Below are 17,710 nucleotides of genomic sequence, written 5' to 3'. Positions count from 1 at the left end.
GAGCTGTACGAGCTTTAGCAGAACAAAGGAAAGTGCTGCTTTGTTAGATGCAGTAAAAGCAGCAGAATTCATTATTCCAGCTGAAGGTTTGTAACAGAAAAGCAACTGAATTTGAAATTTTCAATCACACTGAAACACCAGCTGAGGTTTATCTGTAGCTCACAGCTTTTGTGCTTACTGAAGATTTAAACTTTTACCATTGGTGAAGACTCAAGCACAAATCTCGACTTATTATTTGGTTAATTTAGGAAGAATCAAGAGGTTTATTGTCATGTATGCCGCACAGCAGTGGTGCTTAGCAATGACATTTTTACTTTATGAGTTCCCCACACACAAATAAATGAAAATAAATAACTAAACTAAACAAAAAATAAAATAAAATTCAATACAAAATACTATACACACAAGGCTAGAGTGTAGTCAGAATATAAATTGCAATTAGTATGCAAACTACTTTAATTCAAAGACATCCAGAATGTTTTAGCGTTGTTATATAAACTGTATTATTTAATAACATTTTATAAGTGACAGTAGGAATCAAACAAACATAGAAAAAGGTGTAGGCCACACCTACTACTACTAGAAATATTAATCTCAGTTTTTTTATGCCCTCTTTTCTGTCTCCTTCCACCGTCTCTCCTCACCGTTCTAACTGACCCATGGCAGATGGCTGAGCCTCCCTGACCTTGGTTCAGTTCCTTTTAAATGAGAGTTCTTCCTCCCCACCATTGCCAAGTGAACAGGCACCTTACAAAGTTGTTGTCAACTGATGTGATATAAATAAAGCTGAAGCTGAAAAGCTGATTGGATGGTTCATATGCAGGCTGAGAAGCCCACAGATGTTGTTTTTCCACCCAAAGTAACTTTTTCCCTTCAGGTTCTCGTATGTCTGCATTTCTACTGCAGTGAAGATCCGTAAAGATTAGACAAATTAGTCAACTGACGTAGTGACAACTGTGTTTACAAGCAGGATTATAAATACATAACAATCACATTAAATCTCAGCTGCTAATAGGGGACCAATGCTGGAGCTCAGTGGGAATGCACAGCAGGAGAAGCACTACCACAACCTGCTGCAGTTCTAGATTGTAACGTTGGGGTCCATCTATAGTATAAAGAACGTACTGGAGAGGCATCTGCTCATCATTCTGTTACATACTGTAAAAATGTTTTGCTTATTAATAGGTTTTAAAAAACATGTTAGCCTCACTGGGTTGCACAGTGGTTAAGACTGTTGCCTCACAGCAAGAGAGCCCTAAAGGCAAAATGGGGTCCAGGTTCGTATTAGCAGCTGATGACAGGAGGGTGACTGGAATTCTTTGGGAAATTGTCTTGTTTCTGGTATCTGGATATTTTTAATTGCATCTTGGAATGGATGTTTAACCAATCATCCTCAAGAGTTAGTCTCAGAGTTTGTCACCTTTAGTTTAGCGTATCTTTGCACAAATCATTTATTTGAACAATTCTGTTTCACAGAGCTGCTGTTAAACGATCTCCGATAGCTCGCCATCATCAGCTGCACCTCACCTCAGCACATCTCTGCTGAAGTTCAAACACCAGCAGCTCTGCAGCCAAGTATCACCTCACAAGCAGGGATTGTAAGAATGCTACATAAACTTAAGTTAGAGGATATTTTTCAAGTTGAATTCCATGAGAAATTGCTCCAGTAGCTCCAGGACCCTTGCAAAATATTTAAACAGCTTTTTGTCCAGTTTCTAAGACATGAGCCTGGGCCTTTACCCTTAACAACACTGTTAAAGTGAGATGAACGGAATTTTCTTTGTGTGGTGCACAACACTGAAATCAACTACTTTGGAAACTAAACAAAAAAACATGAAAAAACCTAAACTTCGAAAAAATAAACTGTCCATATCAGGAGTTACCACTTGAAGAAAGTGGGAAAAATATTTCCTGAGTAATTTGGGTGCAACATTACTCAGGCAGCATGGTTGCCTCACAGCAAGAGGGTCCTGAGTTCAACTCCACCATCAGGACGGGGTCTTTTTGTGTGGAGTTTGCATGTTCTCCCCATATTTGCATGGATTCTCTCCAGGTGCTCCGGCTTCCTCGCACAGTCCAAAGACATGCAGTTAGTGGGGATAGGTTAATTGGAAACTCTAAATTGCCCATAGGTGTGAATGTATATATAGATGGCGCCGGTGAGGTCGGCTGCCGTCACGACTGCTCCGACCACTTTTTCTTTGTCTTTGTTTTTTAAGTTAGTTTTCAGCGTTTCTAAATTGGCAAAATCATCACCATTGGGTACATTAGGTATGACAGTGACACTCTTGTTTCTATTGGTATACAATGTACTCACAATTCGAAGTTTTTAACTCCGGATCCGAGCTGGCCGAGTGAGATCTCGAGGGAGAACAAAGGGAAGCGGCGGCGGCCTAGAGGGAAGCGAGCCGGCGTCAGGAACAGGCTGAGAGCTCGTGCACACCGCACACCTCTGCCTAGCATCCTGCTCGCCAACGTCCAGTCACTGGAGAACAAGCTTGACGACCTCAGGGCCAGGATAAAGTTCCAGAGAGACATTCGGGACTGCAATCTCCTCTGCTTCACCGAGACATGGCTGAACCCAGCGGTGCCGGACCACGCCATCCAGCCGGCCGAGTTCTTCTCGGTTCACCGCATGGACAGGACACGGGACTCGGGGAAGTCAAGGGGAGGCGGCGTGTGTTTAATGGTGAACAACAACTGGTGCAACAGTGCGAACGTTGTTCCTCTCACACGCTCCTGCACACCAAATCTGGAACTACTGTCCATCATGTGTCGTCCTTTTTATCTACCTCGGGAATTTACATCGGTCATTGTAAGTGCCGTTTATATTCCACCACAAGCGGACACGGTCACCGCCTTATGCGAGCTGCATGAGGCACTCACACAGCACCAGACACAACACCGGGACGCTGCGCTTATTGTGACGGGGGACTTTAATAGCGCCAACCTCAAACGCGCAGCGCCGAACTTTTATCAACACATCACCTGCCCCACCAGGGGTGAAAGGACACTGGACCACTGCTACACTACGGTCAAGGACGGCTACAAGGCACAATCCCGCCCCCCGTTTGGCAAATCTGATCACGCCGCCATCTTCCTCATGCCAAAATACAAACAAAGGCTGAAACAGGAAGTTCCGGTTCAGAGGAAGGTCGCGCGCTGGACGGATCAATCGGTGGCCGCGTTACAGGACGCATTCGATGACGCAGACTGGGGCATGTTCAGAAACAGAGTCACAACTCCAACAGAGTGACTCTAGGAGCCTGTGGCGGGGACTAAGGACAATAACGGACTATAAAGCACCAACAACCGGTATGACGAACGCGGCCGTGACTCTGGCAGACGAGCTGAACACTTTCTATGCTCGCTTCGAGGCTGCAGCTAAGGTCTCCAACAATGCTAGTGTTAGCGGCGCTAACGGCTGCAGACAGGAAGATACTGCCAGCACCGGAAACGTGCTCGTCATCTCCGAGCATGAAGTAAGGAGAGCCTTCAAGAGAGTGAACACCAGGAAAGCAGCAGCAGTCCCAGATGCACCACCAAGCTGGAGCATCTGGGACTCAGCTCATCTATGTGTCAGTGGATCTCCAACTTCCTAACTGGCAGACCACAGGCAGTAAGGATGGGCGGACATGTCTCAGCCTCCACCACTCTCAGCACTGGAGCCCCCCAGGGGTGTGTTCTGAGCCCCCTGCTGTACTCTTTGTACACATATGACTGCGTGGCCACTACCAGCTCCACCACCATCATCAAGTTTGCTGACGACACCGTCGTGGTGGGCCTGATCTCTGATAACAACGAGACGGCCTACCTGAAGGAGATTAGGAATCTGGAGAACTGGTGCCAGAGGAACAACCTCCTTCTAAACGTCAGTAAGACAAAGGAGCTGATAGTGGACTTCAGCACTAAGCAGGAGAGGAACTACCAGACCCCCGTCATCAACGAGTGCCCAGTGGAGAGAGTGGACAGCTTCAAATACCTCGGAGTTCACATCACGCAGGACCTGTCATCGTCCTGTCACATCAACACCGTGGTGAAAAAGGCCCGACAGCGTCTCTACCACCTCAGACGCTTGAGAGACTTCCAACTGCCCTCCAAGGTGCTCAGGAACTTTTACTCGTGCACCATAGAGAGCATCCTGGCGGGAAACATCTTAACCTGGTTCGGGAACAGCACCATGCAGGACAGACGAGCTCTACAGAGGGTTGTGCGGTCAGCTGAGCGCACCATCCGCTCCGAGCTCCCTGACCTGCACTCAATCTACAGCAGGCGGTGCTGGACCAAGGCCAGGAAGATCGTGAAGGACCTCAGCCATCCCAACAACAGACTGTTCTCTCTGTTGAGGTCAGGAAAGCGATTCCGCTCCCTGAAGACCAACACAGAGAGACTGAGGAGGAGCTTCTTCCCGCAGGCGATACGGTCTCTCAATCACACCACCACACAGTACTGACCCACACATATGGTTCTTACACACACACTGGACTTTCTGGACTTTGGTTTTGCACAACACTGGTCACTATATTCTTCATTTCCGGTTAATACTTGTACAGCTGCTGTTATTGTGTATATATTTATTTATATTTATATTTCTTCATACATTCTTATATAGTTCTATATTGTGTATTTTGTTGTACAGTTATTTTATTTTCAACTTTAATTTATATATTTATCTTTATCTTATTCTTCCCAGTTAAATTTACCCTTCATTCTAATTTGTGTTGTACAGTTATTTCATTTTTAACCTTAATTTATATTTTATTCCTTCCTAGTTAAATTTACCCTTTTTAATTTTTCATATTTATTTCCTATCTTATTCATAGCCTTTTCCTTTTTTGTTCTCTTTAGGTCACGAGCAGTTGTCCAAGCATTTCACTACATATCGTACTGTGTATGACTGTGTACGTGACAAATAAAATTTGAATTTGAATTTGAATTTGAATTTGAATGTGAGTGCGAATGGTCGTCTATGTGTCAGACTGGTGACCTGTCCAGGGTGTACCCTCCCTCTCGCCCCAAGACAGCTGGGATAGGCTCCAGCCATCCCCGCGACTGACAAGGATAAGCAGAAGAGAATGCATGGGTGGAATTTGGGTGAACTGACACCTTAAATATTTTTTCTAAAACAAAAATGTGTCATTTTCAGGCAATTTTCTTGCCACAGCTTCGTTCTTTGCATTTCCTTTGTACTTGTTGCGTCTTGCCCACATTGCGACATTCGCTAACAGGCGTGTGTCTTAATACTGGCAATATGAAATGGAACAGTAATACAATATCACTGTGTGACAGCAGATTGCATGGTGTGTGTGTATGTGTGGAGAGATACTGCTGCAGATGGATGATAAAGCAATCTGTTTCTGGATCTTGTAATTTAAAGTGCTTCTCATCCCCAACCCTCCCTCAGCAGCTCATCTCCCATCTCATCTCCACCAAAATTAGATTGGAGAAACGGGGTATGGCTGTGTGTGTGTTCGTGTGTGTGTGTGTGTGTGCGTGCACGCACGTCTGCCTGGATCAGTATCAAGCGTTTGTGTGTGTTGGAAGTTATTTTATTTTCATCTTTCCTCTTCTGTCACACATAAAGCAAACTTTCTCCCCATTATCATACATTAACATTATCACGCCCATGTTCTGCTTTATTTGGCTTTCATTCGACCGATCCCAAAGTGTGACCACTTTTCCAGCTGTCTAAAATGACTTATTGATTTTTCTTCTCCCTTTTCTCCTTCCGGTCTCTTCTCAATTTGTTCACCTGTTACTCTGGGGTGCCTTTGCTGGATAGAGGGATAAGTCATGTCACTGTGTTTAGGGACATGGAGTGTGCACAGAATTAAGCAAGGAAAGAAACCAGCTATCTGCACGGTGAGGTTGATGTTAATCACTGCTTTGCAGAGGTGTGGACTCGAGTCACATGACTTGGACTCGAGTCAGACTCGAGTCATTAATTTTATGACTTTAGACTTGACTTGAAAAAATGTTCTAAGACTTGTGACTTGACTTGGACTTTTACACCAATGACTTGGGACTTGAATTGGACTTGAACCGGTTTACTTGAAAAGACTTGCTATTTTACCCCAAATATAAAATTTAACATGCATATTATATAGAGATTGAAAATGTGAGGTCATTCACGGGTAGAACCGCAAAGGATTCTGGGAACTCGTGGCAAGCGGTACTAGCGCACGCAGGCTTTCAATTAAAATCAGTTATACAGCGATAAAAAGAAACACAAAAATGTCAAGAAGCTGTTGTATTATTAACTGCAATAGCCGGTCGCATGACAGCCACGGGAAGCCGACGGGTAAAGAGATCGGTTGTTATCGGATTACGTCGTTGAAGAGAAATTGTTCGAGCCATGTTTCCGAAGTAACAAAGACGCGACGGATGGCCTGGATTGCAGCCATTCAAAGACCAAATATAACGTCCCAGAACTCTCCAGCTCACAGGTTAGTCTGCTCCAAGCATTTACACGAAGGTCAGTGTTTTTTAGTAGTTAATACGTCATTTTCATAACATAATTAGTGATATAGGTTACAAGCAAGTCTGGCGCTGAACAGAAATTGTCGCACTATGCTCCTTTATTTATTGTGCATAAATAGTGAATTGTCCTGACACAATATTGCGTTTCGCTTCTGTTATTATGGTACATTGACAAAAACATATACTTTTATTCACAGGATAAAACAGGTTTTTTGTATCACTAATTGCCCAGTGCGATTACAGACTGCGGTAAAGTGAGCCGTCATTTGTGAGCCGCGGTCAAGCCAGCCGCCTCCTATCCGCGCGGTGATTACAGCATACAATATTATTGTCACTGCTACATTTCTGTGATGCTACCAGAAATTATTTCCACTGCTAATTAATTACCGTTGAGCTCAAAGGTCCTATTAATAAACGGTTAAGGAATGTGTATTTATGACGACAATTTGTGAGACTGGTAAACTTATGATACGTACGATGGTCTTTCGTTCTACACGGTGCGTTTCAAGGTCCTGCACCCATCCGTCGGTAAACTGTCCCTGGGCTTGTTGCAGTGACCTGAAGTTACTAAACTTCATGAGTGTATGCACTCACTCCAAGAACCGTATAATTATAAATATGCATATAAATATGCTAAGATGAGATAGCTGACTTCATCTAACTAGCAAATGTTGTCCAGGCTACGTTGGTGATACAGTTTTTTTTAATGTGTATGATATTTTTGTCATGCGATTTTAAAGCTGGTCCTACAACCGCATCCAAGAATAACATGCAGCTTATCTCAGAACTGTCGGTGAAAATTATTCTTGGAGCTAGGTTTAATTGAGCTGCATTTTAAAGAGGTGCAATTTCACAATTTGTGTATATTTTCTAAGTTCACTATTTTGTCATGTGTTGAGAAAAACACAGATTTTAAAATTACATGGTCTAATATTTACATTTAGCATAACTGCAACATTATTTTTTCGTTTTTTTTTTTTAAAGACTCGAAAGGACTTGAAATTCAAAGTTTCAGACTTGTGACTTGACTCGGACTTTTACACCAGTGACTTGAGACTCGACTCTGACTTGCCTGACATTACTTGAGACTTGACTTGAGACTTGAGGATAAAGACTTGAGACTTACTTGAGACTTGCAAAACAATGACTTGGTCCCACCTCTGCTGCTTTGTAAGAGAGCAGGGTCTAATTGAAGAGGGACGCAATTGCAAAAACGAGATAATGACTTTTATTTTTGGGTAGAAGACTTGATGAAACCTCTGAGTGCTATGAAAACATCCCTCACGTATCAAGCTGAAGTCAAGCGGTGCTCAGTCCTCCAGTCTTCATTGTGCTCTGTAGGAATTAGCATTTCTTTTCTTTTTTGAAAAGCAAAATAAAGACAGGAAATGAGAGTAGAAGGATGGATGGAAGGTAATGTTTGAATGCATTACATTTTTCAGTAATGCAGTAATGTAACAAGTTACTGTATCGAAGTAACTGAATTACATTACAGCTACCATTATTTTAATTGTGACACAGAGGTCCTCCAGAAATTAGCTGCAATCAGCTGATTTCAGTTTGTGTGCAGGGAGGACAAACAGCATGATAACACAAAGCTAACAAAGATCCCAGAAGAATGTTAAAGCTGAGCGAATACTAAATTGAGCCTAGGAGCCGGAACCTTCAAAGTCTGTGTGTTCTGCCTTCAACGGCTTTCACTGGTTTTCTGTAGACACTATAAAATATCCTATGTGTCCTCATTAGGATAGGGATTTGTGTTAGCGTTTGGGACTGTAGCATTGGGTTTATATTATTAACTCTTCATTATATGAGAGTGCAATGTGGAAATAAGTGAGTAGTGTAATGAATTACTTTAATAGACAGATACCGCCTGACTGTTAGTTGTCAGCTAGCAGTCAGCCACTGGGAGTCTGTCCTCTTATCTACTTTCCACTTTAAATACGTCGTTTCACTCAGTTGCAGACTAGAAAAGTTAGCTATAGATGGTTTACTCAGTATAATTCTAGAGTCTTTACCTAATATATATATAAAGCGCATTAAGGCCACTGTTTTGATTTGGAGCGATATAAATAAAACTGAATTGAATTTCATATTCTTTTGCTAGATTTTGTTGTAAACCTCTTCACCGATTAAAATATAAAAACTTTGATTCAAGTTTTGAAAATGTAAAATAAATGGATAAAACTTCACAGTCAATTTGGGCATCATCATTTGCAGATCATCAAAACTATTTCCAGTAAACAGTTCTTCATTCATCCATTTCAATATAATCTAATAAATAGATGCAATTTAAAAGAAAATTAAATACACAGATGTGCAGACGTAGAGGTTAATTAATTCTGAGACAGGCTTTATGAAGGTGTTTCTTTGGACACTGGCTGCTTTGTAAAGGATTTTCAGTCCCGTTCTTGTATCTTAGAGGGGAATGTTTTTTTCAAGCTCTGTTTTAACCAACCATACAAATTAAAGTGTATTCAACCAGCGTTATTGTGATAGATATGCGTAGGACAGCTTTTTGGGCAGAGTTTGATTGAGCAAATAGAAACAACCTGTCATGGTCCTGGGTCGGTGACCCAGCGCTTTTAGTTATCATTTTCTAGTTTATGATGATGATGATGATTATTATTGTTTGAGTTCTGTGTGTTATATTTGGTCTGCCTTTGAGTCTGTGTCTCTGTCTATGGTGTCACCCCATCTGTTTGTGAATCTGTCTGTTTAGTTCAATGTCTTGTCTGGTTCCATGTATCTGAGTTTCCTGTTTTATTGTGAAGGTCCGTGTCGTATGTGAGTGTGATCAGTTTACGTTTCCCCTGTCCCGTCAGCCCAGATTCCTCCCAGCTGTGTTGCCCTCCTGTCTCTCATCCCCTGATTACTGGTGTGTGTATTTAAGCCCTGTGTGTTCTCCTGCCTGTTGCCGGTTCGTCTGTATTACTCAGTGTCAGTCTGTGTATCCACCGTGTCTTCTCCCTGTTGTTCATCGTCATCCTCCTCTGCTCGTTTTCATTCAGGTTTGTGCTCTGTAGTTTAGTTGTTTCCCAGTTTAGTTTAGTTCGAGCCCCGTTTGCTGTTTGTCCATATTCTTTTGTGTTCAATAAATCACCTTCACTCCTCTACGACTGCCTGCGACTGGATCCTCATTTATTCCACACGGCTCGCCTCGGCAGCCGTGACACAACCTCATGGTGCCTTTGCGAAAACGGGACATTAGAAGACTACCAAAAAATGCCATCCATACTATGTGAATTCTGTAAATTTATGGTTTTCCTGATATTCAGTTTTTGTTGTTTCAGCTGAAACCGTCAATTTCTTTCAAGGAGGAGATTACATGCTCTCACAGTTACCACAAGATAAAAGAAAAAGAATGATATTCTTTTCAGCTGTGCGCTAAAAAAGGTTTCTCTGACTGAGTGACCTAAATAAACTAACCAGGCATGTTCTGGTTTGTCAGATCATTGCACCAAGTAAAAATTACTTCTATATATTTTTAAGTTACACTCTGTTAGAAATTCAAAATGATGTCACAAAGTTTGCAGATGTATTACCACAGTTTTAGTACATATTCTGGACTGTATACTTTTAAAAACAATAATGTAAAAATCGAAAATCTTTTGTGATTAATTTTATTAACGGACAAAACACATCAATGGCATTCACTAAGAAAGTTTCACAGACAGGCAGAGACGGGTCTTGCTGCTTGTCTGTAGAAGGCTATTTGAGCATTAAGACGTGCCAATAATTCCAGTGCCAATGAAGAGCGGCAGCTGAACAACAAGCAGTATAATAAGAAAAGCAACAATCCCTCATTTAAAGTTTGTATAAAAAGTTTGTGAACATACATTGAAAACGATGTAACTTTCTGTCAGTGATTCCTGGAATACCGCTTACATGTGTTAAAATCACGGCTGGCACAGAGAGGGTTATTTGGTCTGGAGGTCGTTGTCCTTCTGTGGGGAGAGATGTTTGAGCGATCACCTAACGCGTGACAAAGGAATCCGCTGTAACGCTAATGACGGTCTGCACTCTCTTACCTGTCTGTAAAAGTTGGTTTGGGCATTAAAATCACTGTAGCAACTTTTGAGAGATGTGCAGAGCACGAAAGGAGAGTTAAGAAAAAATCCAAAGAAATTATATAGAAACTGTATATAAAAGGATCAGCTGTGGAGTTTTTCCACCTATAACTAAATAAATAAATAAATAAATACTGCAGGTTGGATCTATTAGCTGGACATGTACTCGTTGTTGGATTTGAAGTGTCCCTTTCACAGCGCAGTATTTTTGAACCAGAGCATGCAGGCATTACTGCATGCGTTTAAATTTCGATTTCACATTTTATATAAGTACATTAGCAGTGCAATGAAATCATTGTTTTATGCCTTCATGTTTAAAAACACAAGCCATCAATAATCACAGAATGCAAGAAATGACAGTGTGAAGATGAGAGTGCACGCAGGGTCATGTAAATGGAGACGAGTGTGGTCAAAAATATGAATTATGATACGTTCATATTTTCCAAGAGGCTCTGTTCAAAAGTCCAGCAGATACTCTCCTCAGGTCGCTGACATTCACAGACTGATGTTACTTTTGTGTGCGATATATATAAGTCTGGTGACAGTTTGGCAGTCAGAGTGACTGACGGAATAAATTATAGCGTTGGGATAAAACAAAGCAAAAATGCCTGATTGACAGAACTTTATTTCTATACTTTGTGTTTTAATAGAACAACAACAATTTGTTAAGCTAACAAAAGAAACTAATCAAAACCCAAATGGATTTGCAGATTACATGGAGTAGTCTTGTGTGTGTGTGTGTGTGTGTGTGTGTGTGTGTGTGTGTGTGTGTGTGTGTGTGTGTGTGTGTGTGTGTGTGTGTGTGTGTGTACATATGATCTATATCCTGCATGTGCATGCAGCCGAATTTGTGTAGGTTCACCATTACAAACAGTTGTGTTTTAGAGCTGTCCATGGTGCTGAAATTCAAATAGTTTGAGTGCAATAAAAGTTTATGAAGGAAAAATGTGTTATTTCACGCTCCTGCCTGGACTTTTACGTGACTTGAAATTGATGTAAGTCTGTGTGTGCGTGTGTGTGTGTGTGCGTGTGTGTGTGTTTGGGTCTTTTTTAGAACCAGAAATTGGAATGGCACTATACTTAGGGGGCCCAACAGTCACTGTGGGGATCAAATGCCAGTTCTCATGAATTTGAAGGCATTTTTGAGGCCTAAAATATGGTTTTAGGGTTAGGTTACAAATAGGTTAGGGTTAAGCATTCATTTCTGGTGGTTAGGGTTAGGCTATAGAGCTGAGGAAAGCGTTTTGTCAATTCTTTGTCCTCACTAAGACATGAAAACGAGTGTGTGTGTCATTAAATAATAGAATGATGTGAACATTTTCTATCATCAAGTGATAGAAAAGAGGAGGTTATTTAAATTACAGCATTATGTGATGATCTTGTTTATTTCTTCTTCACTTTTTTCCTGCTGAGTGTTTTTGACAGCGAAAATCTCTGCTGTATGTGGGGAGGACAGTAAAAAGCCTCAGATCTGTTTCATGTTTTGCTCTCTGTTCAGCTCTGAAGTTGAGCCCCGCTTAAGTTTAGTGAAAGATTCAAACTTGAGCTGGTGTGTTCTGGATGTGCAGTTCTAATACGATTATCTGTCCTGATATGCAATGAATCCTGATATGCATATGGCAAGAATTCTTTCTACTTTTACTACATGTGAAAAACAAATTAAAAACTAGCATACAGGTTAAAATCATTAAGCGCTGTACCTTGGTTGGTGTCAAAAATATTGACGTTCTTGGTGAACTTGGAGCTTTGGTGTCCCCCGCCCTGCCGCAGTCCTCCTAACAGGCACAGCCTGCCAGCTGGGTCCCATATCACACCCCCATAGGAACGTTTGCATGGCATCATGGGTAGCGTAGTCCAAGATCGCGTCTCTGTGTCGTACACCTCAAAGGCCTTTAACGGTCGCTTACACTGACGGCCACCTTAAGGGTAAAAAAAAAGTTGTCTACTAGAGTGACAAATAAAGTGCAGACATAATAGCTGTGCTCGTGTGTTAGTACCTGCCACATAGAGCTTATTGCCAAGCAGATGTGTGTTAGCATCGTAGCGTGGGGTCGGCATGGAAGGAAGTAGCGCCCACACGTCCTTTCGAAGGTCATACTGCTGCAGGATACTACGGGGAAGCAGGTCTGCACACATTCCCCCAAGAGCCAGAGCACGGCCATCTAGACACATGCACAGAGACAGGACATTTCAGACATTATATCACGATGATTACAAAAGTGGAGCTACACTTCTCCACCGCATCCTAGCTGATGGAAACAACTTGTGGGCACTTCATGAAGTGCTAAAAAATCTGCTCATCCACAGGCAGACACGGATGAGAAGTTAGCTTGTGACAAGGCAAGAAAATCTGACAGACGAAGGACAGAAAGTACAGCAGTAGAATAAAAATGCAAGAGTCCACGTCTGGCACTTTGGCATGACACCCCAAGCATAAGAATCGAAAGCGAAGGCGAGTGTCGAAGCGTGAGAAAAGCAGCATTAATCGTCAAAATGAAGAGGAAAAGAGCTGCAGGGAAGCAATCTGCATTTTTATTGTGTGTTTACTTTAGTCAAGTGTTTCTTTACAAAGCCACTTGACTTCAGATTCTAACCTCAATGCATCTGCATTAGTGACAAGAGGGGAAGAAAGTTTGCAAAAACACTTTATATTCATTTGGGGAAAAGAATGTCTCATTACCACAAGTTCATTATTAAATATCCAGATAATAACGATCCCACAAACGTCAATAAAAATGGCATCATTTAGTCAATGTGGTGGCTGACGCTCCATTCAGAAATACCAGATTTGTTTTAATTTGCTATTATTGATTATTTTGTCAGACGATCTGTCTCTTTTTCAGCTGCTCGGGATGAGCTGGGGGATGAAAGTGCGAGCAAAGGGCAGAGGATCGAAAAGTGGTCAGGGAGATAGAGGGAGCACAATGGAGCCCATACACAGCCAATAAGTCTATCTATCTGCGTTCCCTCGGACACTGACAGATGCACCGGAGTCATAGAGAAGCTCCCTGAGAAGACCGGTCATACTAGCTGCAAAATGTAGGAATAAATCAGAGCCCCCAAATATCGCTCCAATGACTTCAGACAGCAACACAGAGCCGACTTTTTGGTAAAAATTAAAGTGCACCCAAGTGTTGTTCTGAAGTTCACACTGGAGAGCAGCTACTCTGATTATCTTCTTCACACTTTGCACAGTTAATTCTTGATGGATGCATCTTGTTTGTTTTTATTGCTCTCATTTTTAGGCACATAAAATTAGCCATAACTCTTTTATTTCCTATGAAATTTCAGAGTTTGAACTACACATGGGCACAGAAAATGTATGGTTTTAATTTTGACTAAAGTTATTCTCCACTGATGACAATAGATAACGTGACAATTGGGAGATTAACAAGGTGACAGATAGCTATTGTATAACTGAGCTCAGGGTGGCAATCATACATATGGACCTGGCATATGTGTGACTCACTCAACACCAGGAATAATACCAAGCAAGCACCACACATTGATGGAAATAGTTTTTCTGTCCTTTATTTACCCCAAATTACTCATTGAAAACTGGGTTGTTTAGTCTGAATAACGCTATAAATAACGGCCTACATTAGACATCAGTTTAGACCATATATAACCCAATACAGCCATAAAACAATCACCTCCAGCCAAAACCTATTCAAAAGATAACTTCACCAAACTGTGACTGATTCCCATTCATGCACTTAGCAACTTTGATATGTTTCCTTGATTGGCTGATGATGACCAGTGCACATTACAAAGGCTAAAATTGGGTTAAATTTGTCTTAAATGGAACGTTGAGTGGTTATTTTAGCCATTGTTTCAAAAATATAACTGTATCTTTCTTTGTTTCACTTAACATGATTAATTTTTTGCCCACATGCTAATGCATTCATATTTTCTGTGAAACAGCTGTGATCAGACAGCCGCACGTGAGTGATGTTTCTCACGGGTTTGTGTTTCATTGTATGTTTCAGGGAGAGCGTATTTGTCCTGAGCTGAGCCTCTGGACATCCATCATCCAAACACTGATGATATTCATTCAGACCTGCAGTCGACTTAAAATTGCCAGTTAACCTAACGTGCATATCTTTGGACATGCATGTGCGAGGAAGCCAGAGTACCCGCAGAGAACTCATGCAAACTGTGAAGCCCCAGCCGGCTTTGCTGTTAAGCAAAAGTTCTAATTACTGTGGTGTCCAGCCTGTGGGTAATAAAACTGTACCCACGTGCTACCGGAGTCAGATTTGAGTAGTCTGCAGAGTTTCTGGAGGTGTCAATGTGAGTGTGAATGGTTATCTGTCTCCCTCTGTGTACACTCTGAAGGAACAGTCTCATGTCCCCAGGGATTAGCTGGGCTGAAACCCTCCAGCTATCACGAATGTCTTAAACAAACACTGTCATGGTCCTGGGCCATGTGGGCCCAGTATTCTTAGTTTCTTGTATTTTTGTATTTCGTTCCCTGTTTAGGTTCTGTTTCCTGAGTTGCCCTGTTATGTTGTTCCCTGTGTGCTTTCCCTTTGTGACTCTCACCCCCTGTGTGCCCCTCTATGTATTCATGAGCCCTTGTCCCCTTTCGTGTTTTATTCCATGTTTTCCCCAGCCTGTTATGTCTGTGTTCTCCCCGTGCTCTCTCCTCCTGTCTGAACCTCTGTGTACTTCCTGTTTGACTCTGCCCGTCTCCCGTCAGTGTTATGTTCACCCCGCCCTGTCTCGTTATGGTTATCTGTGTCAGCTGTGTTCCCCGTGTGTTCCCACTTTCCTCGTTAACCCTCTGTGTATTTCTGTCTGCGTCTCCCTCTGTTCGGCGTCGCATTCTCCCTCATGTTGTGTGTGTTCCTCCCTGTGTCTCTTGGCGAGCTTTGTATTTAGTTTTCCCAGTTTAGTTTTGTATTTCCTACGTTCTGCCTCTCCAGCATTAAAGCTGTGATTTTTTGAGTTCATCCCCGTGTCTGTGAGTTTTGCATTTTGGGTCCTCCTCCTGCCTGCCACACAACGAATCATGACAAACACAGCTGAAAGCAAGACAAATGAGCAGCCCGCTGATCAATGAGGTCCATCAGCAATTTGACCTATTAATGTATGTTTATATACAAGCTGTCAGAAAAGGTTTTAAATGGCTCTTTGGCACACACACACTTATACACCCCAACTAAGGATGAGGAGTATGTCTATGTCTGTAACAGATCTTATTAATGTTCCCTACTTCACTGTGAATGCTCACTACTTGTTTTTTTCTTTATTTCTTTTACAGTGTAGGGATATACTAAGAAGATCAAAAGAGAATACAGAACAGTGAAAGCAGAGAGAAGAGTAAACAAACCTAAAAGCTCTTTTATATTATATTTCAGATTCTTCAAAGCAGCCGACTTTTGCTTTGAAAACATCTTTGCACACTCTTCAGTCTCATGAGGTCATCATGTGGAGCCTTTCCAACAGTCTCCAAGTTTTCTACATATGCTGAGCACTTACTGGTTGCTTTTCCTTCACTCTGGACTCATTAAACTCATTCTGAAATGTGTTGTTAGGGTTTCGAACACTTGTTTGTGGCAGCCAGGTGAGCTAAAGCTGCTGTTCATCACTATCCTACCTGTCCAAATGGCCCTGAGAGTATTTTGGTGATGAGTTTTGGTTATTGTAATGTTAAACCACATTGCTGCCTGGAATGCTGAATAAATCACCAGATGTGTCACCAGTGAAGGGCTATTTGCTGTACAATAACACTACCTAAGCAGAATACAACACATGAACACAGAAACATTAAGAAGCCAAAACTTCCAGGAGTTACTGTTAGCTTATCTGTCTAATGGTAGATCCGTAAGATAGCTTGCCTGTTAACTGAAAACTATTAGGTGGTAACCTGATGAAACTGGTAAACATAAGGCCAGCTAGGGCTAAACTGTCATCAAAGCTAACAGTGGCCACTTTGAAAAACAGCAGCTAATCAAAAATATAATGTACGTTTTTACTTTCAGTATTTGGTTTGACTCTTTGTGCAGCAAAAGTTACAACTAAATTTTTCCAAGAACGCAGTGTGGCCTGGCAGCTTGGAGGAAATTTAAATGTGTTAAATGTGTTCAGAACACATTTAACTCCAGGATGGTGTTTGGTGGTATTCTTCACATGTCTGCTCTGCAGCTGAAATCAACAACACTTACAGATTTTCTGAGTGGGATGGTTTAGTATTCAAATGGCATCATTGTGTTATTACAGTTCTACAATATCAACAATTCCCATGGACTGTACATATTCTCACAAAGAGATATAACAGTACAATCCCGACGTATGAATCTTGATTTTTTTAAAATTGTTTGTTGTTTTTCCCTCAAAACTGCTGATTTCATTTCACAATCAGTCCTGATCAATAATACAACCTCTACTGCCAGTATGTAGTCACAACGTAGCTATGAGATGTTTACCAGTCACCATTAAACAGAATCCACAGAAGAACATGTTGGGTAATACAACACAAAATGACAAACAAGCAAAGCCAAAGACCTTTACAGAAGTCAAAATCTCTTAAAAGTATATGAAACTGAGGCCAAGTGCAAACTCTGGAGTAAAAGCTAGCATGTTGCAAGTCTACCATAACTATGAATAGTTGTTTGTAAGGGGGCAATTAAGGAGGAATATTCTAATTATTTTCAGTAACCATTACAAAGTAATTTTGCTTAAAATGCATAATAGAAACTTGCTATAGAAACAGAAACAGACGCAGTGTGGTGCATACAGTTTATGTATAATCCATACCTTTCACTGTAATGGATACACCCATCAGTGCCTCCCGTAGAGCACTTCTCTTCCTCCACCTCCCCTCCTCTGTGTTATACATCTCCACCACCTTCAGAGGGCTCTGGTCCTCTCCCACTCCTCCCACCACCAGGATCTGCTTTCCCATAACTGCCACAGCTGCCCCAGCACGAGGAGTGGGCATAGGGGGCAAGCTTATCCACCGGTCCCCCTGAAAATTGCGAGGAGGAAGACACGTCAGCTGTCAAAGAACTGGGTTGTATTTAACTTTTTAAATTAGAGTTCTGTGTTCAGATAAAGTCCATGGCTCCTTTAGTTCAGGGTACATACACATCAAACAGATTCAATGCTTGCGTGTTTCTTATAAATTCATATCTGTTTCATTTCTAGCTTAAAAA

The 17,710-nt window shown here is 41.7% G+C and overlaps 1 protein-coding gene across 1 annotated transcript in view; it reads right to left on the bottom strand.

The window, feature by feature from the left end:
• Positions 1-17,710, bottom strand: part of klhdc8a (kelch domain containing 8A) — a 70,799-nt gene that overhangs the window by 9,672 nt on the left and 43,417 nt on the right. The window contains exons 5-7 of the mRNA XM_085405589.1: positions 17,313-17,523; positions 12,548-12,712; positions 12,251-12,469 (exon numbers count right to left, since the gene is read on the bottom strand). Of these exons, the coding sequence (XP_085261715.1) occupies positions 12,251-12,469; positions 12,548-12,712; positions 17,313-17,523 (595 nt within the window). The remainder of the gene's footprint in view (positions 1-12,250; positions 12,470-12,547; positions 12,713-17,312; positions 17,524-17,710) is intronic.

The sequence above is a fragment of the Rhamphochromis longiceps genome, linkage group LG5, assembly GCF_057381845.1.
Source record: "Rhamphochromis longiceps isolate RC_006_pf linkage group LG5, R_longiceps_female_GT1.1, whole genome shotgun sequence".
In the NCBI taxonomy this organism is placed as follows: Eukaryota; Metazoa; Chordata; class Actinopteri; order Cichliformes; family Cichlidae; genus Rhamphochromis; species Rhamphochromis longiceps.
The sequence above is the reverse complement of the archived record's forward strand: the minus strand, read 5'-3'. Positions and strand labels throughout refer to the sequence as shown.